We start from the raw sequence: 25,348 nt of genomic DNA on the forward strand, positions 1-25,348 counted from the left end.
TTTGAATTTCGCGCATAAATAAGTTAGGCCTATCTTGACTTTTTGGCCGTTAAATTTTAAGCATGTCTGGTAACGAACAAATTCGATAACACTTTTGCAGCTGATATATCAATACTAAATACTACCAAATTGTAATAAGTTACTACAACCCGGTAACAAATTATTACCAAAATCATTTAGAGTATCGAATATTATTTACTATTTCGCAAAAATTGCTACTGGTTGCCAATTTTTGCACGTTTACGACTTATTTATGATTTTTGCAACTGCATCATTACTATTTATTATATATGTGCTCGATCCGCTCTAGTGACACATATTGAATCGACACAATAAAAAATAGAAAAATGAATATTCATTACATATCCGTCCGTTCGTCAATGGATTGAAAAAAAGTGAAATTGACAAGGAAGGTTCTCATTACCTTTGGTTATTCGTTCCGCTGATTTTTCATGTATCATTTTCGCATCAGTTTCAGTCAGAAGTAAATAAATAAATAATTGAGATTTGTTCATTTTAAGGGCTATTTTATGTATTGGATGGGATTACGTATGTGCTATGATGTGCCAGATCGTCACGTTAAAGTACAAGTTATATTTGGTTGGGGAGGACATTGAGACATCAATGAAGTAAATTTGCGAATTTTTTGCGAATTTATGAGGTTTATTCTTCGCAAAAATATTTCAGGGATACATTTTTGGACGCTGTTGTCCGTAATGGAAATTGGAGCCGCGGTCGGTACCTTGGTAGTTTATGGTCCGTAATTTTTTTAATTTTAAAGAAACGACGTTGAAATCATACTGAAAAAATATGTTTCTGTGGGACTTGTGTCAGAAATTTTTATGAATTTATTTTATAAAGTTTTGTGAAATTCTCTACCTTGCCGATACGAATTTTATAATTTTTTCTATAAAACTTTGCAAAAACTATGACGACTCTAAATACTTTTGACTTATGAATCTTCGTCCATGAATAATTTTATCTTGTCGCCATCATTTCACTTCTTTAATTTTTTCTCTCCGTTAATAAATCAATCACAATTCAGTCGTAAAAAATTAAAGGATTAATAATTCATCCTTAAATTAATTGAGAACGTATTTATTTATGGGTTACTAGGATGTGTCACTGTATCAAATTAACATAGCCTTTTTTGCACCGTGTGACGTAAGTGCTTAACCCTCCAGCCAACCGTGTCATGATTTCTATGCAATGAAAATCAAAGACAAAAAGACAATCCTTATTTTTATCCCGTCATCGCCATTATTATGTCATGTCACAAATCACTTCATTAATAAATAATAAATACATACACGCTAAATAATTCGGTAATAAATTAAAGTTATTACCGAAAAAAGAGAGTGTGACCTTAAGAACGTTAACTTCTTATTTCTTCGTAATAAATTTGAATTTAGCGGAAAATAAGTACTTATTTGCTCATTGTTTAGAGTGTAATTAATGATTGACAACTGTCAGCATATTTGCACATGTTAATAAACACACCTTAAAATTTGAATTTCTCCTGGTAAATAGATAAATTTATTCGCAACAAATTTAAATTTACCGGAAAATAATTAATATTCCCGCCATTATTTAGAGTGTAAAAACTGATTGACAACTGTCAGGATATTTACACGTGATAGCAAACACACCTTCAACCTTAATCTCAAGTTAAAATAGCGACTCGCCACCTTTTTATTTAGATAGCTGAGGAGTAATTTTTTTGCCTTCCTTCATCTAACATTACAGATAGTGCATAAATATTTTTTGCATATATTTCCAATACCAATAGCGTCACCTTAACTGGAAAGTCCACCTTTATGAGCACATCCTTTATGCAAACTAGATAAATATTTAAGACCTGTGCACACACATAATACGCGGATTATGGATTAAAACAATGCCAACAATTGCCAAATGTGGGATGCGAATAAGTGTCCTTGTCCATGCTGATTAAATATTAGACGACGTTTAATCGCAAATAGATAAATCGGAGATACGCGTGAAGGAGATCATATGCAATTTATTTATTTAATTAGGTGCAGCAGTGATGATGAAATCCGTATTAATTATGGTATCATTTTTTAACTATACCAAGTTATTTAACTAACCATACATAATTTAAGAGGGATCCATGTGTCATTTGAAGATCAGATTTTAATAATTGTGATTATGTAGCAAGAACCCCGTCATCATGCATAAATAATTCACGGGAGAAGCATATCATTTACTTTTCATCTGTAACCCTGAAAGTATTTAATTATAATTGCACGAAGGTTTAAATTTGCATTTCAAATTTAAATTTAGCCGTGTTCATGAATGACTTAATTTCACCTTCAATATTTTTGCATACTTATTTTTGCATACTTATTTTTACGAGGGGATGAGAGACAAGTGTTTATTGTTTTGTGAAGTACTTGATAAGAAGTGGAAGATCGAGGAGGTTTAATTGGAATTCATTTTAGATATTTGAAGTAGAGGTAGAAAAATAAATACAAAATTTCATTGAATTTTTGAAGTATGCAAAAATATTTTTGAAATTATCTATGCTCGAAATGATGTAGTACAAATCTGATGAAAACGATATTATGAAAATAAATACAAAATTTCTTAGAATTTTAAGTATGCAAAAATAAACTTGAAAATTATTTACACTCGAAATGATGTAATAGAAATCTGCCGAAAACCATATTATGACCCCATCGATTTAGTAATCGTGTGGTCATAATTTGACACAAAACGGTAATATTTATGTATCTATCACAAATTTCAATTTATTATAAATCGGTAACAAAACAAACACAATTCAATATTTACACTATACATAAGTAGAACTCTACAATTTCGTCAAGGTATGTAAATATGCACTTTATTATGGTAATGAATGTGTGTATATCTGTTTGTCCGGAATTTTAAAGGATGGACAAGCTAATTAACACTTTACTACCACAAAATAAAATAAAAAGAGACAAGGTGAAATTAATTGTGACTTGACTCGCTGAATTTTTATTACGCAAATATTTATTTATTTACTACTAGTAACTAAAAATTACCTTCCTGACAGGCTGAAGTTTTTTTGTTTTTATTTTCTGACACCTTAAAATTAAAGGGGAGAACATTCACTAAAAAATTACATGTAAATTTACGAAAGGTAACACGTGTAATTATCTAATCATCATTATCTTGATAAAAATCTTGTATATTTAAATATGCATTTGTTGACCCAAGAAAACAAATAAATAATTAAGCTATGAAAGTCTGGTGATGTAACTAATTTAGAAAAAAATGGTTGGAAGGAGGATCAATTCCACACCTTTATTTTTCTCAAGTGGGATTTTGTGGTAGTGCTTTTTTAAGGTGCAGAGAAGTTGTGAAGATGCTAATTCAATTTTGTAGATGTCAAACGATAAAGAGATATATTGTTGATTTTATGTAAGAAGATTTGTTAAGTGGAGTGGTGTTTGAGGGCATGAAAGACGTGCTAAAAATATGTATGCGTTATTCGTTTGGGAGGAATTTGCAGGTGAGAAAATCCAGGGGCAGATGGATTAGAAATTATGCATGTTTTGCAGTGTCAGGAAATTTATTTTGGTGTGTTGAGAAACAGTAAATCATAAATAGTTAGCAATTTATACGTAAAAATGTGCTAACAATTTTGTGACCGGAGGTTTATGCTTGTTAAATTTTAAAGAACTGCGAGGAAAATGGAAAATAATTTTGTCTAATAACATAAAAATTTTCCATTTAAAAATTTAATAAACTTTACAAAATATTTATAAATAGCTGTAAATATTTTTCTGTAAAGTGAGTACGCCATAAATTGTCATTTCCCATGTTAGTAAAGCAAATTAAGTTACTAGATTCGACTTCTTGTCTGGTTAATTATTCGATGGGAATAGATAAAAATGTGGTGACAATTTCTTACCCAGCGGTGACTTCACAGTAGCTATGTTCCTGAAATTTACCGGGAAATTTAAATTTATTGCAATAAAGAAACAGAAAACTATTTATTACCAAATCGGTAACACCGTCCGGTAAAAAAAATGTTACCTCATTATTCAGTGTGTTCATCTCCCTAGTGGAATGCTGCTTTGTCCTAATTTATTATCTTTAGGGTGGACTTGTAGTTTGTTCTGGTCATTAATATTTATTTATTTTATTCCTTTGGTCAACCACTCCTGTGTCGTTCAAGCTGTATAAACATATCGCTAATCATACAAACGAAGAAAGGAAAGGGATTCTTTCTTGGTGGCACTTTGAATTTTAAGTGTCTCTCTAATTGTTGCCACTTCTGGTGCCAAATGACCTGTTAGTTTTTAGCGGATGCAAATTTTTGGCAATGAAAATAACAACGCGAGTGTGTAAGTAAACAAAGAGAATAAAGGGGAAGGAATGTACTAATGCATAAATATGTTTCCGGGACTTGAAAACTGCGCACAATTTCTGAAATAGGTTTAAAAATTATTGCAATTTTCAATTTTTAGTATTTCAAAATTTGAAAATGTTTCTGAATTTGAAAAAAAAATTATGAATTCGATCAAGAGGAATTGGAACAACAAAACATCTACATTTTATATAAACTAAATATCGATATGAATATTACTTTTTGACTTTTTAGCTCCTCATAAATTCGAAACTGACGAGAAATGAAGCATGTTTTGAACAAAGAAATTTTGCAAATTTCTACGATGTGGGATTTCTTTATAAGAAATTTAACTTTTAACGCCAAGTTTCACTTCACTTGAAAAATTGCAAACTCTAGAATGAATACTTATCGTATTAATGATCTCTTACTTTTAACTGAGAAGTGACGGGATGTAAAAAATAGCGGAACTTGTATAATCGGATTAAAATCATGGATTCGTTATTATTGCATCCACTTTTTTTATCGTAGTGATTTCAATGTTGATTTTTCTCTTTATTCTTGGTTCTTTATTACAGCTCAAACTTTTGACGTTTGATTTAATCCGATACGAATTTGAATTATGTGATCAAATATTGTGTAATTTTTTAAAGAGGGGTGAATTGACAGATGACGGTGTAATTTAATTCTAATGTGATTTGAAGGTGTTCTGGTGTCGTATTATTGTAAATAAATAAAAAGCTTGAGGATAATAGAGATCAAATTAATTGTTAAAATTTGAAGGCTATCGGTACTAAGGTTTTGATGAGATTTTAATTTTGTACATTAATATTAAACTTAATTTTGATGAGATATAAGTTTTTAAGTATATTTAATAATTATATGTAATTAATTGAATTATTAACAAATCGATAAGAAATGATTTGACATATAGAATTGTGTATGGATCGATTTTGCGCAAATTAAGTAATTTGTGTAAAAGCCTGCTAACTTATTCAGCTCGATACTTTATATATACACATTTATTCAGTAAGAATACAAACTTTATCAAGTTTGAATTCTAGCAATAGTAAATTGTCAATGTTTTAGGCGGTAATAAACATATCGTCATTAGCGCATCGAAAAATTCACTTCCACCAACTCGTCTAGTCTATAATACAGCCAGGATTGTTAAAAAATTGCCATCTAATCAAGTAGGAAGCATGTTAGGAAGCCAACTTACAAGAAAAAACGGTATCTCTCTTTATTATATTGTGTATAAAAATTTCTACTAACGTCTATATTTTTCGTTTTAAATTAATTAATCCATCACACATTTTAACCTTAACATCACCAGTTTCGTTTCGATGTATCTATAATAAAATTTGACTATTCACTGATACCAAAAATTCTGAATGGCGTCCAACACTCGCAGAATTTTGGATTTCATGTATTTACTCGACAACTTCGACAATTATTAAAAAACTAGTATTCATCCATAGTTTCTACCACCTAATAAATTTACGTATTCGATCCGTACTTCGTATTCTATTGTTATTTCCACATTTTTACGTTTATGTACACCTTTCCTCTGTAGTTTCCGTATTTTTGCGTGAATTGAAAATCACGGCGTGAGAGACAGGACGGACGGTAGTCAATTTCATACTTCAAGAATGCCGAGTTGATTACTTACTTGATTTTATGATAGATTTTACCAACTTATTTACGGTGGCAGTGCTGTGCTGTGGGATAGAAAATATTGATATCATGTCCCACACACAGGCAGGCAAAGTTTCTTGTTAGGATGTCTTCGTGGAATTTAATAGGACAAAGTTGAAAGTACTCGTGTAACCAGCGTCGTAAAAATATTATAATGTAATCAGTTACGTACGTTACATACAACTTTGTTACATTCGATTTGTTTGTGGGTGAGTTTTTTTTTATGCGGCAATAGGCGCCCATGCAACGGAATCCTGTAACAGTAACGACTTGCATGTTTTTTTTCGTATTATGCGTAACGACTTGTTCAATTTTTTTTATTATTTTACATCGAATGTGACTTGTTGAAGATGAATTTGAATGAATGATTTTTTTATGTAAAGGGTTTTCAAATTTTGTGGAATGAAACGAAACAGCAATTATTTTTGATTGAATGAACGGGAGAATTGATTGAATATCGAGTTAGGCATGATTATGATAAGTGTGCATAATTTGGAGAGATGGGCATCGTGTTAAATTAGCGAATGGGGTAGGAAAATTGGGAATGATTTAATTTCAGGGTAGAATTTGAAGGCCTAATTTTTGGGGAATAGGAATTGATTTGCTTTGCTTTCAACTAAAATTTAATATTTTATGAAATAGCAAAATTTCCAAATTTAAAAATAAATCAGTATCTGTTCAAAAAAATTCATTATTTTTCACATGTACTTTCACCCACTTGAAGTTTACCCTCTTCAGTTTTAAAAAATAACATTGATTTAACAAATTGTGACTGTCCACCCTTCAAAAAGTACTTATTTATTTGTTTAAGAAATTAAAAACTGTCAAAATTGACAAATACCTGAAGTACTACATACATTTTAAATTATGAAGGATCTCAAATTCTGTCCTCTTAATGTCACAAAATAAATAAATAGTTTCCAAATTCCAATCTTAATGTAAAAATTGACACATTTTTTTCTTCAATTGTAATAAATAATTTCTCATTTTGTTAAGTTTGATAAAAAAAAGTAAAAGTTTTTTTCTGTGTATTTATTTAAATGAATCCTCGTTAGCTTCACTAAATGATTTTAAAGTGTTTTTGTTTTACGTAACGTGTTGAAGAAAAAAATCGTGAATGAATTTTTTTCTTAGTTCTCCTTTTACCTACCTTGATGGGTGCAATGTTGGTTTTGTTTTATGGGACGAAATGAAACAATGCGAATAGTGAATTGAATCGAAAGAAAAGTGCGAGTTATTTTTTTGTGCGTAATCACGACACGATCTTAATTCTTGTTATAAGTTATCATTCATGGTTTAATTTAATGTCGGGTATGATGCAATTTTAAGTAATAGAATTTATTTAGCTAATGAAGATAAGTAAGTATGGGTGAGTAGAAGTTGGTTTGGTTTCCGGTTGTATTAGGTTTTTTTTAGGTGGAGGGAAAATATAGAGTTTGCAAATATCTTGGGGTTTTGCAAACTTTGTAAAATTTGCAAAACGAATTTGTACATTTAGTCATGTTTACAAAAATTACTAGTATGTATTTGATACGTGAAACTGTAGTTTTTTAAATGAGTTTTCCGGTTGTATTGGCATTATTTTGAGAGTTTGCAAATACGTATATTGAGGTTTTGCAAACTCTGTAAAATCCGCAAAACTAAATACATATGTAAATTTACTCATGTTTGCAAAAATTAAGAATTCATTTGAATCTGTAAAACGTCCCTCTTCTGCGTATTTTTGTTCAATTTTAATGTCCTGAATTGTACTCGCGATTAATATTCGCACTCCACAATAGCAGAATTTGCACATATTGTATAATGTCACAAAATTACGTACATATTTTTTACATCTGCTAAATTATCGCTTACTTATTAAATATCATTGATGACAATAATGACGAATGGAATCTGATTGTAAATCATGTCAGAATTTGAGTCAAGTGATTTATAGTATGTTAGCTACATTATTTAGCAACCGATCTTGATCCCATGTTTGGTTTGGAGTTTAATAACGGTATTTTCGCATGCAAAACTGTCCTACCTGAATTTTCCCAATATGAGCAATTCGCCCCGTGGCGCTGGTCAATTATTGGGTGCATTGTTGTACCATAACAATAATACGTGGTTGTAACGAACAATAGAATGTGCTGTTAAACAACGTTCAATTGTAGGTCAAAAATCTGGAACATGAAATATTCGAAAAGTTTAGAAAATTATGATTTTCAAAACAATTTATGAAATTGGATGAGTTTTACGCCATTTGGGAATAACTTTTGAATTTAGGAATATAAAACAAAAATAAGATCGGTTCTTGAGTTGGGTAGTTATTATAGTAAAGTTTCTAAATATTTTCAAAATTTCAAAATTTTTAAATTTCGAAAACTTGCAAACTCCCCTTGCAAAATGCAAATGAGAGTTAATTTACTAGAAATATCATTAAAAATCTTAAAAAACATGTATTTTTCATACAAAGACTATCCATTTTAGTTTGAAAATTCGATCTTAATTTCAAAAATTACATGTTGACAGATAAATTCATATTACAAATTACCAGAAAAAACGAAAATTGTCATCGATCTTTTCAATACCTTGTTAGCAATTTGTCTTTAAAACAAACCTAGTCCCTACATATTTCGTCAACATATTGTCAATTTGTTCATGTCACATCTCTAACAAGACATCAGATTCATGTCACTTGACAGGTTTCACTTTTTCATTTTGTTCATTGTATGCAAAATAGGTGTGGGTGGATTGGAAATCGAGTGGATTGTTGTTACCAAGTAGCAAAATACACCTGTACTCATTCACTTTTTTTAAGTACAAGGTGGAGGTGGACATTGAATCGTATAAAGAACAACGACGGAAGTTATGTGACATCAATCCACCTGAAATCAGATTAAATTACGATCCAACTCGTTAAATAGGAATGATCTAGTTTAATTTATTTAAATTTCGCAATGAGCAAAAAAAATTGGTCCCGATTTCCTGGGAGGTTCTCTCTCTACTTGTGTCGTTGAGTGACGTGAAATCAATTAAAAAGTCGTTCATAGCTAGTCATTAAAAGTTGAAAAGAGGAATAATAATTTAGATTATAAAATTTCTGAAAAAAACAATATCTGCACAATTTTCAGTGCAGATGAGAGAATCTCGCTGCTCGGAATACTGGATTTGCACACAGAATTTACATATTTGATTTGATGATTTACTGCGATATTCGTAATCCAGCAAACTTCGTAAACTTCCCGATTTGCAAAGATTACGATGGAAAATAAGCTTTATATCGTAAACTTACACATTTATAATAAGTTACAAAACTTTTTTACAATTTTTTGAGTTACTAATTTCCGATTGATCTATGGTATAGCTTCACTTCGAAACCTTTAATTGAAATTTTGAAAATTATTTTTATTCATCAAATTGTTACGTAGTTACAACTCCATGCATTGTTTTAATTATTTTCACAAAAATGTACAAATTTTAGCTCTAATAAAATAGTAACCTTATTCAATCCATGTCATCCTATTTGAATATTTTGAAAAATAATTTTACGAACTTTGAGCCCAACATCCGAGTGAATTTCACACTCAATCAATTTATAAATAATTTATTGTTGTGTGTATTTTCTGCTCATCTAATTCCACTCGGTCGGAGAATGAGGACGAGACACAATTGTCCCTTGAATATAAAAAAAATCTAAAATGACAATACATACATCTCTGCAAAAGTGGAACAAAATATGAGAGAAACAAATCAAGTGTGTGAAAAAAGTGGTATGAAATGAATGCATTATGAATTGAGTGGCCGATTTGTATTTACGTACTTATTTGACCGATTTACTTCTGCTTAATCAAGTTCAAGAAGAAGAAGAAGAAGAATTTTAAACAATGAGAATGGATTCGATTGTTATCTCGCATTGTTAATTTTCATTTTCATTAGTTATCCGCACACTTTGATTACACTTGTTGGGATTGAAACGGGGTGAAGTATGTAAAATTGTGAGGGGAAAATTCGCACACTTAATAATTCAGCGTAATTGGGGACTTTATGTAGTGTCAATTATTGTTGTAAAAATAACAATGAATTTTTTATGGGGAACGCAAATTTTTGAGAGGAGGATCGATACTTAATGTGGGAAAAAAGATGGATAAAGATAAGAATTAATTATTGGGGTAATTTTCGATTTGTGAAACGACCATGTTTATAAATAAATAAAAGTTGCACACTGTAACATAGTTTTGTTTTAGGTGAATATTCTCGTAAGAATTATATTTACTTATCTTTGGAAAAATAATGGGGAGTTAGAAGTTACAAGGTTTTTGTAATTAAGAATTGACCCGTTTTAAAAGTAAGAACTGTTTAAACTTTTTAAAGAATTTGTAAACAAACCAAATTTGTAAATGGGTGACGCCAATAGTAAAAAGTTCATAAAAAGTATTTAAAATTGTAGTAAATAGATCCAGAGGTGTGTTGCCTTCCTATTTTTATTTTCGAATATGTCATCATTTTAATCAGTTGTAATAACCCTAAATTTAAAAAAAAGTATGATTTTTTTTAATTTGCAAAAAAATTATCCGTTTTCAGACAATTGTAATTTTGTGACGTTCATATTATGAAAATTAAATTATTAAGAATATTAAAGCAACGTAGATGCAGGTGCTTCAGAATTGTAAATATTTTCATAAATTTAAAAAATCCTCGAGTTTAAAGTTTACATTGAGAAGTTGGACGTAGATAATTATGGATTTAATCCAGACAAGAAAAGTGGAATTGAGTCATTAAAAGCTCCAAACTTTGTATATACATTCTCTCCTTACGCCAAAGTATGAAGTGGAATGCACTCGACACACACAACATATTGCGAATTATGTATGCATATTTTTGCAGAGGAGGAAAGAAAGAAAAAAATATTTCAATGTGCGTGACGAAGACAATTGTAATCGGATAATCGTACCTCTAGAAGAAAGAGGGGTCTATTAAGATTACATTTGATTTAATAGTGGGCCGTTGACCGACAAGGAGTCGGAGACAATAATAAATATCATGCACATCCAGCCAGTTAATAAAAGACTATTCATGCAACAATATTAATATTTAGATTTAACGATTTATAAATATTCGCACGATTAAGGGTTTGCAAAATCATGGGAAAAAAGTTTTTCGTGCAGGTAAAAATTTATTTTATCCGGGAAAATTTGCAAAAATTTTGGCAAATCTTATATAAGGATATCAACCCCCAAAACTTGTGAAATTTGTCAGGTTCAATCACTAAAAGGTTATTTCGCACTTGTGCAAAATAATTGTGGCGAAAATGTGCGCAATTACTACTACGTGATGACGAGAAACGGCAGGATATCCCGGAATTTGTTAACCTTACTTGACCCGCGGAGAGATTTATGAGGCGATAATTGGTCGTGACTTGACACAAGTGCCAATAACTTATTTAATCATGAATCAGGTTTTTCGCTATGAAATCGTGTATCATCTCCGAGGAATTTAGGATGGCATTTGCATAAAAATCAATAAATTGGAAATATAATTTTTATGAATTTGACGACGATACTAAATTCCTTGAGGTGTTAATATTATGTAAAATGAAGAAAAAAGATTTTTTAAACATGTTGTATGTAAGAGAACAAGACACAAATTTGCACTTTAAGAATTCGACTATTTTCAATTCAATATTTTTGCCAATTTCTAAATACCATTATTTAACGCGAATTTACTTCTGGGAGATTTGTGCATTTTTTTTCGTCGTAACAAAACTAGACACAAATTTGCACTTCGATGGTTGTCAATTCAACATATTTTTGCCAATTTCTGGTAGCATTGTATTTAACGCGAATTTAGTACTTCTGGGTGCAGCCAACGGGTCACGTTTCCTCCCAAAGTGATGAAATTTGCTGCAGTTTTATTTTGTGTCAGGCAAGACGGATGGATTGACACGACGAAGCAGATTTTAAAATAATACTTAATATTTCTCCCTCGATAAGATACCAGATTGGTCAAAAAAGCATCCAATTTAGTAACAACAAGTATTCCCTATGGGCTACTTTTTTGTTATGTATCTACTTACACGTGCACTTTGCAAATATTGGCAAATATGCAACAAGAATTTCTGCGTGAAAAATTCTTGGCACATCGCAATTCGCAACTATATAATATTTGAAATGCATAAATGTGGTCAAAAATTTTATAACAATTTTGACCACACGTCACGATCCGTGGTCAACTTCAACTCTCTCTGAATCTGCATTGTATTCATCCCTTTCGTCAAATTCCTTCCCTCCGGGTTCGTTTTGGTTTAGTTCTAGATTTCATTTTTTAATAATAATGCCCTGGTTTTTATATGTATGCAAACTGTTAATGTCACGTTAAAAAATATTTGCTGCTACAATTTGACATTTCTTCTTTCAAACCTGGCCGAAAGGAGAAATAAATGTGCATTTATTAAATACTGACCTAGAAAAAATGGACATTCACACTGCCCTGTTACCTGTCACTGTCAGCGATAATTATTAAGAAGGAATTTGAAAATGTTTATTTTTTGTAAATTTAAATTCGAAAGTTTTTTAAGTGAGGAGGGGAAAAATTCGTGGAATTTGAGAATCTGCATTTATTTTGTAAATGGAATGCATTTACCAATCAACACATATTTACATCTTGATCTGATTGGATTGGATGTGTCAAACTTGCCACGCAATTTATTATAATTAGTGCTTCACTTGTTTATACGGTGTCCTTGGGTAAATAAAATTCTGTTTGTTTCACGTCATTCATCGGCATGTCGGCGTGTATTGTGAGTAATTAAGTGGAAGGGATGGATTCAATTTTGAATTTTAAATGAATTTTAATTTTAATTGGGGACATGGACAATTTAATTTTTAGATTAATATTAATTAATTGATGGAAATATGCAAAAACCTTACAATGCTGAGTTACGTATTTGTTATGACCGCCACACCCTCCCAAAAGGCGTGAAAAGGTGTCAATATCGTCAGATTAGATATTATAATGCATATATTTTGCAAGTTTGAATTTTGGCGACTTAAAATTTGCGAAAGGCGATTTTTAGCGATTTTTTGGGACATGTGACTCATATGAAGATTATCCGCAAAATTTTAAAAGCCATATAAATTTGTGAGTAAAAAATAACTAAGATTTTTCCGTCCTAAATGAAATACATACGAATTTTACACTGAAAAAATGTGTCTTGTTAAAGAATTTGAGATGAGAATTTCAGTAGCGATCGTAAAACAAAAGTAAACCAGGAACGAAGCAAAACGTTGCCGACTTCTGAACCGGTGGTCAATTAGGAATTTAATTAGTGTGTCAAAATGTCAAAGAATTGCTGAAGGGGAGAAAATCTGCGAAAGCAATAATTTTCAACTTATCATCTAAAGATTCCATGATTTTGGCGTCGTGCTGTATACAAACCTTTTAGTTGGAATAATACGTACAAATATTAAAAAATTTTCAAAATTGTCGTCTAAACTAACCAAATTTTAAAAAATCTAATATTATTACAAATTATTTTGTACTAATTACCAACGTTTTTGTTTATTTTTCAGATCTTATTGTATTCGAAGATGAAATCTCCATCACCTAAAATAAGGTAAGCATTTATAAACAATTTTCATAAAATTCATAATCGACATTGCAATTTTCAAAATTTTGACTACAATCAAAAATCAGTATATTGACGATTCTTAGTCAATTTTAAAAACATATACATATTACTAACTCAAAAGATTGCACATTATGGAACCTACATACGTCAGAAATTGGGCACATTTTTGCACACAAACTTCTGCCCAAGAGAAAATGGCCTGGTTGCGAAATCAAATATTTTGCATTCATTTCATTTCTTTCAGTTTGATTCAGTCTTCTCGATTCAATAATTCATTCCTATTTAATTTTTTGCGATATTTCATAATGCAATCCATCACTCAATTAAGACCTTGTTAAAGTTGGATGGACTCATATACATACATCACATGAAAAATAAATTGTGCTTATCATGGTCTCATCCTCAATTGGATTTGGCGATGCGATGCAAGTCCAGTTCATGCGAGAAGAATGCATGCAGTCATTCACAGCATAATGGCACAAATTAGAATTGTGTCATTGTTTGTTGCCCCCAAAAAAGGAGTGGGGGATGAAGAAGATGAAGATGAAGAAGATGCACAAAATATTTTCTTGTGTAATTTTCAGGCAGGGTTTCGTAAAATGAAGGGGGACAGATTAGATTGCGTACAAAAAAATGCGAATATTTTCGGTAAAATTCATAAAATACTTCTGTCCGTACTTTTTCCGTCTTTTTCTAAATTTCTCATACCTACATTTAATTTAGATATTTATTCAAAAATCGGTAAAATACAAGATCGACGTAGAAGTAATGAAAATATATTTTTATAATATCATGATTTATGCTGGTAGTCTGGGGATTTGTAAGTGAGGGGATTTATTCTGTGAAAACTGTAAAATATGACTGAAATATTGGATGAAATTCAACTTCTGTTTCATATGTAGAATCAATTCAATTGATAAACTGATGGCCAATTAAGTAAGAAAAATTATTAATTGTTGAAAACTATAAATAATATGAATTTGAAATCTAAATACAATTTTGGATGTACAAGTTCTCGAATTATTTAAACAGACGTGTAACCCTCGCATTTGTCTTTATCAATCAAATATAATTTACCTGCAGCAATTAGCCTAGAAAATGTGGTTGATTTCATTTGTACAAGTTTTTTGAAAATCTTAACCTTTGTCAGATACGTTCATTTAAAAGAAATTGCTCCGTGTCCAGGTTGCATTTCTGCTCCGAAAACCTGAGCAAAATAGTCAATGAATCCAAAATGCGTATTATTTCAGCTGGATTATATGCATAAACATAATAACCACAAATTAGAAAAGTTACAGTTAATTAAATGCGCTTTAGAATATAAAGTATTAAAATTTAGTGTATCAATCTGGATGTTTAATTAGGTCTTAGAATTTCCAAAATAATTACAATCGGCCACATTTTCTTACATATCTATTTGTACATAATTACCATCAAAAATCTAACTATCATATACTCATCTCTAATCCAAAAATCTGTCCATTGTCCAAATTCAAGTCACTTTTCTCCACAAAATCCAACCCATTTAATCATAAATACCTCCCTCCACCTGCCCCAACCCTGACCAATTCTAAGTACTCTACTCTACAAATTTATCCCTTCATTCTTAATTCTTATCAGCTCTAAGATTTCATTTGCAAATCTCTTGCACTTGTAAAAAAGATAAAGAACAAAAAAAGTCGTGAGTCTTCATCAATGGTTTCGTTTAAGTTGAATTATGTTGGTCAAGTTATGCATTTGAAAGGGAGGACATTTACCTAACGAGGCATAAATATACCGACTTAAGTGTTGGTATTGATGATGCAGTGACGCAATTAATTAGCAGGTTTTAACCTACATTTTCCCATTGAATGAAAACGAACAAGTGTTTTCTTTTGTGTTGTAAAACGATTCAAATTTAAATCTAATGGCATGGTCAGCAGCCCTTTTTTCTTACTGCGTTCATCTTTGTACTAAATTATTTATACAAATTTAGTACACTGAATTATTCCTGTTACTTCATCGTCGTCATCGCCATCAATAATAATCGACACCTTGCACAACAGCGCTTTTTTATTCATAAAAATATCTAACCGTCCAGATCTTAACAGAACGTGTTACAGTTTAAAATTGTGCCAATTTTTGCCCTGGTTAAACTCTGCCCAATTTGTGCTTAGATTATTATTATGTGAATTCTATTGTTGCTGGGAAGAATGGAAGAAAAAAGATTGCAAGTTTTTGAAAAGGTGGCATGATTTATGTGAGACCTATTCATTTATTTAGTTTACCACGGTCATGACATTGCCTGAATTAAGAAGGGTAGTTTTGAATTTGCAATGGTTTTTGTGAAGATGCATATTTTTTTGCAGTAATGTTTATGTATTTTGTATTGTCTGTTTTTCTTTAAACTTGGTTAGAGAGACAAATATGGTGGTTGAAGAAGAGGAAAAGGAGGAGGAGGAGGAACAAGTGAGTAAGTAAACTAATGAGGTGACGGTGTCAAAGGTCATCGTGATCAAAGGGGCATCTGCATTGTATTGTTTGGGTTGGCAGGTATTCGTAGAAGGGGGCAATGTCACTATGTAAAAGTGAGGATTTATGAGGGTGTAAGAAGAAGCACGCTAAATAATTTGGTGATAAAAAGTTGTTACCGGGTATGGTACTAAATATGTAGGTTGTTGCTCCTGAGTTGTGGTTACAGAGTGGACAAGAAATTGTTTTTTACAGTAGATATTTGCTAGGTTATCTATTAGTACATATTAACCGGTAATAATTTACTACCAAATTTATTACCGCATTATTTAGAGTGTGCTAAATGTGATGATGCGACAAGGAATCCATTGTGTAAAAAGAAGCATCTCCTCCTCAGTGTCATATTTTTGCAGAGATGTTTCGGGGTTGTCCGTGTCAAACGGTCAAGAGCACTAAATATTTTTTTGTTATCTGATCCATTTACTTGATGGCTGAATTAGGTACAAAACAAACATTTAACTTTGCAAATTTATAGGATTATTCACAAAGGAAATGATAATTTTCTTCTTTTAAAATGACAAACTAAATGAAAACTTAAAAATCTTTCATGTAGTTTTAATTGCTAATTACATTACTAGATAATTTTTTACCAGTTATCATTTGATAACCACCGAATTTTAATCGATATATTTTTAGCTAGATTTGAAAGTCTTTATATAAAAATTATCGTTTCCATTTACTCTTACCTACATTTAGATATGTTGTCAAGAAGAGCATAGAATTTTGAAAATGGTACAATTTTTCCAAATTTTATTCGTGCCACAAATAACCAGGAAATTTGTCTGCCAGCCTCACTCATAAAAATAGTGTCTTCTTATTCACAATTCTGACCCCCCGCTAAGTCTTTCTAATCCTAAAATATTACAAGATTCATTAAGTGTCATCCATAAGCCGTATTTATATTTATGCACATACGTATTCACACATAAATGCATCCTCCTAAATATCTCCTTATTCATCCCCCGTTTAATTTAATCCACTTATTGTCACCTGTACACCGACCGTAATGTGGGTCAATTAGATGCAGATTAGGTGTCACAACCGCTACAAATTAACAAGCTGACATTCCACACACACTTTTCCATCTGAATTTATTCTATATGAATGCATCTCATCACCGCATTTAAGGCTTTGTTGTCTCATAAAACAAAATAAGTATCATAACCTTTTCATTTCATAAAACGGCTTTTTTTATTCCAATTTCGCAACATCATCTCGATTTCAATTACAAAACGGGAATAGTTTAAAACGCGATTGAAGGGTGGGATTACGATTACAATTAAGATTGCAGGAAAAATAATTAATTAATCTCAATCTGATAAAGAGATGGGGTTAAGATTAACGTAATCTAACCAAGCTGGGATTGGGAATTCGATTCTGATTCATAAAATTTTACTGGGATTGAAATGGAAATAAAATGGAATTCGATTTTTAGCTGCGGGGAAGGATGCTTTTTTTTGCGCGTGGGAATTTTCTGCCGTTAATTAGTTTGGGATTTGGAATTAATTGGTATGGTGGCATCCTTGGTATTATTCTTATTCTTGAGAGGATTGCGTAATGGAATTTCTGTGAGTAACGGATTGATTGATGACGGTGGTGAAGTGGTGGTGATGCATGGTAATAAACAGAAGTTGATGGTATTGACGAATGTGTGGAAAATTGTGTTGTGGTGAATTGCCAATTTAAAATCGATACTATGAGACACTCTGAATAATTGGGTAATAAATGTTACTACCGAAGTATTTGAGGCAATTAACCAGCAAATCTACCGAATACCGAAAACCGATTACCGAAAACATATTAAATTTTACGAAATAATTTTATAGACTTGTACTCTTTACAAAATTCGGAGTGATTTGCCACACGGATTTATTAAATAATTCGGTAATAAATGTTGTTACGGAATTATTACCGACTAAATTTGAGACACGAATTTAGAAGGATTATGCATAAAATTAAAGCGTCAAATCTGCTGTTACCGAAACATGATGCATTTTACAAAAATAATTTTAAAGTCTTGCACAGTTTACAAAAATTCAATACAACACTCTGAATAATCCGGTAATAAATGTTATTACCGAACTATTTGAGTCAGAAGTTTACAAAGATCACGAGAGAAAATCATCTTCATCAGATCTCCTGCAACTATTAAGATATTAAAATTTTACAAAATAATTTATAGACTTGCCAACTTTACAAAAAATCCGATCGAATTGCTACACAGATTTATTAAGAGTGCAAACCTCATCCCGTGGCACGATGGGTACATATTATAATTAGCAAGAAGAAACCCATGTGCTGTGCTGGGTGAGATGAAAAGTATTCCTAATTACGGGTGTGGATTGGGGGGTGTGAGCCAAAGCCAGAGTCCTTCAATTCATCTGTACATATGCACCACTCAAATAATGCATGAATATGACTTGTATGTCAAAATTACAAGTGCATTACATTACATTTCCATGCAGCACAACCGCCTCCTGCATTTCTTCTATAATCCGCACTCGAATGCCTAATTGAGATTGGATAATAACAATAATAACAAAAATAACGTGGCGATGTGAACACGAATTGCATTTCATTCTCTCCTTTGTGCTCGGCGTCATCATTACGTTACGTACCTAATTTTAACATTGATTGATTGATTATTAATTAGTGGGGAAAGAAAAGAAAATGTGGCAATGAATGTTGACCTTGTACATACGTAGCTAAATAAGATTCGGTAATAATAAATACGTAAATTTTCCTCTTTACTATTTATTTACTTACACGGTTAGGATTTTATGACCGTTTAATTTAGCATGTGGGAAAACCCAGTAAAAACTAAAGTACTTATTACAAAAATCAACAAACTTTATGGGTTAAGAGTGCAAGCAAATGCAATTCAGTCTCATGCCGGACACAGTTTAAAACTTTGGGGAATTGAGGTCTGGTCAAATTCATGACTTGTGTACGATGACTTCTTGAGGAGTAAGTACGTATGTAGTGCCCGACCTTAATTTCTGCAAGTTTGTACCCACTACCGACAAGCCGAGTCAAAACGCAGGTTGTTAACGGGTTTCAAAAAATGTGCAGTCAGTCAGTCAATGTGTGCAAGTTGGTAATTTTGAATTCATTATTAAATAGTTACTACTACTACCATGCACGTACAAATGTAAGTAATAAGTTACTTAACTATGGGGTGCAGAGATACGTACGTGTCCACATGTATCCAAGGTAGAGGTGGAATTCTTAATTCTTATTTTTTGTCGTGACGGGGATGACGACGACTTTATAGAGACGAACCTTGTCATAAAATCGAATCAAGTCCGCACCGCATTATATGGGACAGAGTCGGGTTTATTAACATTATAACTGGGCAGCACGCTAAGAAATTGGGTGTAAGAATTGTGATCTTGGTCTTGAGAAAGGATTTATTACCGTGTGGTAATACTTGGTTGGTTACGAATTTTGCTAAATTGACAAAGTTCGGTTCCAATAGGTAACATTTTTTGAGTTATTGAAAAATTTGGTAATTTAGATCCCTAAAAAGTCTCGTGAATTCCTGAAAATATGGCTAATTTCAAGCCTAAATTGATCCCATTTTTAACAATACGTCTCATTTCTTTGCAAGCTTGGTAATTTTTTACCAGGTAAATTTACCACCAAGTAAATTAACTACCCACATTTTTAAACGTGTCCAAAGTGCCGAAACGGTACCCCAACGGGAATAATTAGGCGCATTTTTCATCATACACACATTAAGAAGAAGAAGAAGCAGCAACGCGACATGACACAGCTTAATGGGCACACTTGGCGTATTTTAATTTATTTAATGGATTCGACATGCACACAGAGTCGGGGGGACGGTTTGGCTGGCTGGCTGGTAGCCGAGAGATTAAAAGTCATCATCAAGGTGAAGATTAAGAAAAGATGACCAACTTATTCATTTATCAGGCAGGCAGGCTACTATACTTCTTACCGTCGAATTTCATTGTATGTACATAACTTGACACATTTTTTAAACACACTTTCAGGGTGAAGAAAAGAATGGGAAATTTTTATTTAAGAGGCCGCCAAGTGGGTTAATGGGCTTTGAAGAGACGTATGAAACTTATTATAATTTGGTTGGGACCGATTTGATTTTAATTGATACTAATCGATGAGGAGGAGTATATTTTGTGTAATTTTTTAAATGTCCAGGAATTTGTGGTAAAAAGCTGGAAAAAATTGGTAGGGCAAAACTCCGTTATTATAGTTTTTTTGGGGTTGCTCAACATTTTTCATCGGATAGATGACTAAGGAGGAGAAAAGAAATTTAACTTTAACAAGAGAATTTCAGTAAAAGTATTTTTTTTAATTGCAAGTATTTTGGACACACATGCATATTTTTGTCTACATGTAGATGTAAATGGAGGTAGGATTTGACAATTTCAATTTCGGAATTAAATGGATGAATCATTTCGTATGAATCATACTTAATACAATTATAAATCTTTTAAACTTCAGTTTCTCCACTAATATTTGTTTGCGTAGTAAATAAATTTAGTTAAAAATGTTGTATAATTTTCTATGTATGCATGAAGAACCTTTGCATTTAATAATAAAAAACCCAAGTATCTTAATGCTTTAGTTTTAAGAAAGTGATAAAGCTGGATGCCGTATGGCAGATTTTTGTAAAGTCTTACATATTTTATAATTTTGCAAGATATCCGATGTTGTTGTTCGAGACTAAAGTATATTTTTATACAAGTTCTTCGTTTACTTTATTTTCCAATTATGTTCAATAAATATTTTAGTTACAAAAATAGTTGAAAAAATTTAAATTCTTTAAAAACTTTTAAAAATTGGCAAATTCGGGATGAAAATGTCGTCCGACCCGGCGTCTGGCGCATTCCCGGTTGCGGCAGGGGCAGGGGCTGGTTTTCCGAAAGACCGGCCAAAATGTCCGCCACCACTCCCAGGAGTGTAGCCACCCCCACCACCGCCACCATTGTACCCACCACCACCACCATTATAGCCACCACCACCACCACCATTGTACCCACCCCCACCGCCACCATTGTACCCACCACCACCACCGCCCCCATTATACCCACCGTCGCCATTGTCAGCCTCACCACTACCGCCACCGTTGTCATTGTAGCCACCCCCACCGCCGCCGCCGTTATAGCCACCCCCACCACCGCCGTTGTAGCCACCCCCACCACCGCCGTTGTAGCCACCATCGCCACCGCCGTTATAGCCACCCCCACCACCGCCGTTATAGCCACCACCACCGCCGTCGCCGTTGTAGCCACCCCCACCACCACCCCCGTTGTAACCACCGCCACCCTGGTCAGCATTATATCCGCCAGCCCCGCCACTGTATCCACCCGAATAAGCGCCACCCCCACCGCCAGCAACGCAGCCAGCTTCGGCTTGAAATCTGTTAAAAAGTTTGAAAATTAGAGCAAAATCTATCATGCCATTTATCCACGTACAGTTAAGAAATATTTCGAATAATGTGACAGCGGTTTGATAATTGTGCATTCGGACATGATTTTATTGCTTTGGTAATAATTTATTACCAATTTTAGCAGTAAAATAATGTGAACTTGGTTCTCAATGAGAAGTACTTTCTCGACCCAAACAATTTTTATCCAAAACGGTAACACAATCTTACCACTATTCGTTTGTGACCATAGTTTACCAATTTTTTTACCAACTTGTTACCGGATTTTGTATGTCTAAATTACATACCTGCACATGTTCGTATTATCATCAAAGACGAGATACTTATTCCCCTGGCATTGTTGTTGGTAGGCATCCGTGTCACACCAAAGACACGGGTCGTCCCTCGCCTTCCCATTTCCGCAGAGGATAAACCGGGTGCAATCCGTGGGATGCGGGTAAGACCCGTCTTCTTTCCCCTCGCAGCTAAAATAGTCCGGAAACTTTATCGAAACTCGGAGTTCTTCTGACTGTGCGTGACCGTCTAGAAAAAAATATGATAAGTTGTTATCGATAACATTTTGTTACCACCAAAAGAATCTTGGTAATAAAATTTCCACCGACGATAAAAATAATTTACAAGAAATTCAAACTTTGAGTAATTGTGTACAAGAAAATTTGAATTTGTTGACAATTATTATTACCATTTTTATAACAAATCGTAACATTGTGGTAACAATTTTGTTACCGATTTATTTCAAGTTTGTACCTTGAACCACGACCAAAATGACGAGAAGGACGACGTGTAAGGCCGTCATTTTGCTGGACTGACCTGTCCTCAGGTCACCGAATGTGGAAAGTTGGAGAGGGGGTCAGATTTTCGAGGGGAATTAAGTACCTACGTTCATACATTGACAATTTAGTTGGTTAGTCGGAGAAGGAGGAAGTATTATGCAAATTGAAACGGGGACAGTTCAACTCGTGAAGCATTGTTTCGTCGGATACAGTTGTTTACATGTTTGTAAACATTTTAAAAAACTAATTGTTTAATAGGTAATATTTTTTTAATTTAATGATTTTATCTTATCGGAGACGGATAAGTATACAAACTCGACTGATCTCCTGAACTATTTTTTATTCTTTGTTTTCATTTCATGGAGAATACAAAAACGAAAAATAAAGCGTAATTGAAAAATACGAATAGTTTTTCATATTATTCCTCCTAAATAGTTTCATTGTCTCGACTTTGTTCACCTTTTAATATAATTTTATATATGATTTAGTCTTAATTTAAAAAAAAATGACTTACAAGCTTTGCAAAACTTTTTAGCTAGGGTAAAAATAAGATAAAAATATTTATTATTGCAATTCAATTAGTTAAAAAAAATGCTTTTCGAACTGAGGATGAGTACATCTGGTACAAATTTTTAAATTTTTTACCAACTTTAAAATATCAATTTTTGCTTTCCAAATCCATCAAATTTTAATTCATATAATAGGTTGACTAATTTTCTTAGACATTTCAAACTAAGGAATTTTGCGTATAAGTTTTCACAATTATTTTATTTTTATTTAAGAGAAATACTCAGCGATATTCAACATTTTTACGAATGCTCTGCGTTCGGTCAAATTGGCTAAAAAATTTGAATATTTGTGAAAAAAAGTGGTACAAATAAATGCATTCCAACTGTATGAAAATTCATATCAGAGTAAGCAATATGCAAGTTGTTAATGTATTATCTGAAATATTTTTCTACATCGTGGACAGAAATTATGTTTCTTAACAAAAAATGGCTTCCCTGGCTTGAATTTCATTTTATTTCCATTGTGACATCCAGTCAACTTAAAAGGAAGACGTTTAGAAACATAAAACCTCTTTAATGGCGGCCGTTCGGTTTAATTTTGGTGGATTAAACGGCTCCTTGAAAATGCGGCGGAATTCGTAATCACATAGCGACAAAACATCCACTACAATTTCGAATATTCATGTCACTTCAACTGGTTTTTGTTTGTATAAAATCCACAATTTAAATAGTTACACGGGGCAATAATAATAAGGATGAATGTACATACTTAAATAGAAAAAATACAATAGGACGCGAATATAATGCATGCCGACACGTTTTTCAAGATGGGATTAAATATGCATTACACATAAAAATATAAATTACACGTGGCACCTGCTTCAAAGATTACAAGATTTTTGGAATAAATAAAAATCTGCCAGATTTCGGTTCCATATTTTTCTTTTTGTGTATTTATTCGTGCTCAGGTATTTACCAGGTTTGGTCTTCGTGTACAATAATTAAATCAAGTAAAAAGTTGCGTACAGAAATTACCTGTCGATATTTTTCACTAATTTTATTGACACAAAATCTCCATAAAATTAAACAGGATAAATATTCAGATAACACAATTACATAAATGCATCCTTCAAACAACAAGTCGACATTTTTCTCTCTTTTTTCTTGCGTTTTCTGTAAAGGACTGTGCAAAAATGGTGTGGTCGATTTGAGTGCGGTGTTGGTAGGGTCCAAGGTATCCTATCCTTCCCATGTTAATTAGATATAACATGAGGCATATAAGTCACACCACTGGGGTAGGGATCAAGACATCCTATCCTTCCCATGTTATAATTAGCATGGGGCATATAAGTCACACCACGGGGGTAAGGGCCAAGGCATCCTATCCTTCCCATGTCAATTATAACATGGGGCATATAATTCGGTATGGGTCAAAATTCTCCGAAAATCCATCACACTCTTTACGTACGTCCCATAATCATTACATAATTTGTTATTCTTACGTTTCTCGCATACATATTATGTATATTCCGGTCCGGTGACTTATTGACTTGCATGTGCTACATTAACGACAAGAATTTGGTAAATTAAATCTTCCTCATCCCAAGAACTTTAAAAGTACGACCTAGATTTTGAGGTGGAATTTAAATCATAATTCAACTTCATCACAGCGATAAAACCTGATTGGATTATATAGCAATTCAAGACCTTGTCACGTCTCGTATTAAATAACAATTCTTTCTGCTCATGTACATATGTAAGAAAAACGAGAATCTATACATCTTTGTTTGGGTGGGAATGAGATGCAATTTTTCACAGAATTGGAATTATTATGGCAAGTAAGCCACGATATGAGACAAACTTGGATGGACGACTTCCTTCAACAACGCAAAAGCTTGATTACTTTATGAACTTGAAATCTTATACGACACTCTAAATAAATTGCGATTCGTTTAATTAACATCTAGCAATTTAATAAAATCTACGTATTTATTAACGGCAAAAGTAAAATAGAAGTAATATTTTGGGAACGAAATTTGTGTTTTGAAATTTTTTGCAAAATTAGATGAAGAATTTACCGCTAAATTCAAATCCATCATCTCCAAGTGATGTATGTAACGATTTCGGTAGCAATTCCTATCCGCGAAATTTAAAAGTTATTACCCTCACGTTACAAACTTGTACAAGATTTTGAGCAAATTACACTTTATATTTTTTGTTACCAATCTTGTGACCAAATTACTTCCACGTGTCCTGATTACTAATTACGGTAAAAACCCTTAAAACCCTCATTATTTAGAGTGTGATTTAAGATGAATGAATTGTTTTCTTATTTAACACCAGTGCAGCAAAACTGGTTCGTACCTTGTAATTGCATTTCATTTAACCAACCATTTCTTATACTTCAAGTTTGACTCTCCCCTCTCAATGACCAGAAAACTGGACGGATTTTAT

At 32.5% G+C, this 25,348-nt stretch overlaps 2 protein-coding genes across 2 annotated transcripts in view; one reads left to right on the plus strand and one right to left on the minus strand.

Annotated features, from left to right (window-relative positions):
* LOC110853566 overlaps positions 1 to 25,348 on the plus strand; it is a 78,992-nt gene that overhangs the window by 19,044 nt on the left and 34,600 nt on the right. Inside the window, exon 2 of the mRNA XM_022101852.2 lies at positions 13,612 to 13,655. The gene's annotated coding sequence lies outside the window, so the exon portion shown is untranslated. The remainder of the gene's footprint in view (positions 1 to 13,611; positions 13,656 to 25,348) is intronic.
* On the minus strand, positions 18,626 to 22,838 carry LOC110853565 (glycine-rich protein DOT1). The gene is made up of 4 exons (XM_022101851.2): positions 22,360 to 22,838; positions 21,900 to 22,134; positions 21,206 to 21,585; positions 18,626 to 18,690 (listed from the first exon to the last, which is right to left on the minus strand). The coding sequence occupies exons 1-4, from the start codon at positions 22,406 to 22,408 to the stop codon at positions 18,626 to 18,628; spliced, it is 729 nt and encodes a 242-aa protein (XP_021957543.1). The 5' UTR covers positions 22,409 to 22,838.

This window comes from Folsomia candida, unplaced genomic scaffold (genome assembly GCF_002217175.1).
Source record: "Folsomia candida strain VU population unplaced genomic scaffold, ASM221717v1 Fcan01_Sc008, whole genome shotgun sequence".
NCBI lineage: Eukaryota > Metazoa > Arthropoda > Collembola > Entomobryomorpha > Isotomidae > Folsomia > Folsomia candida.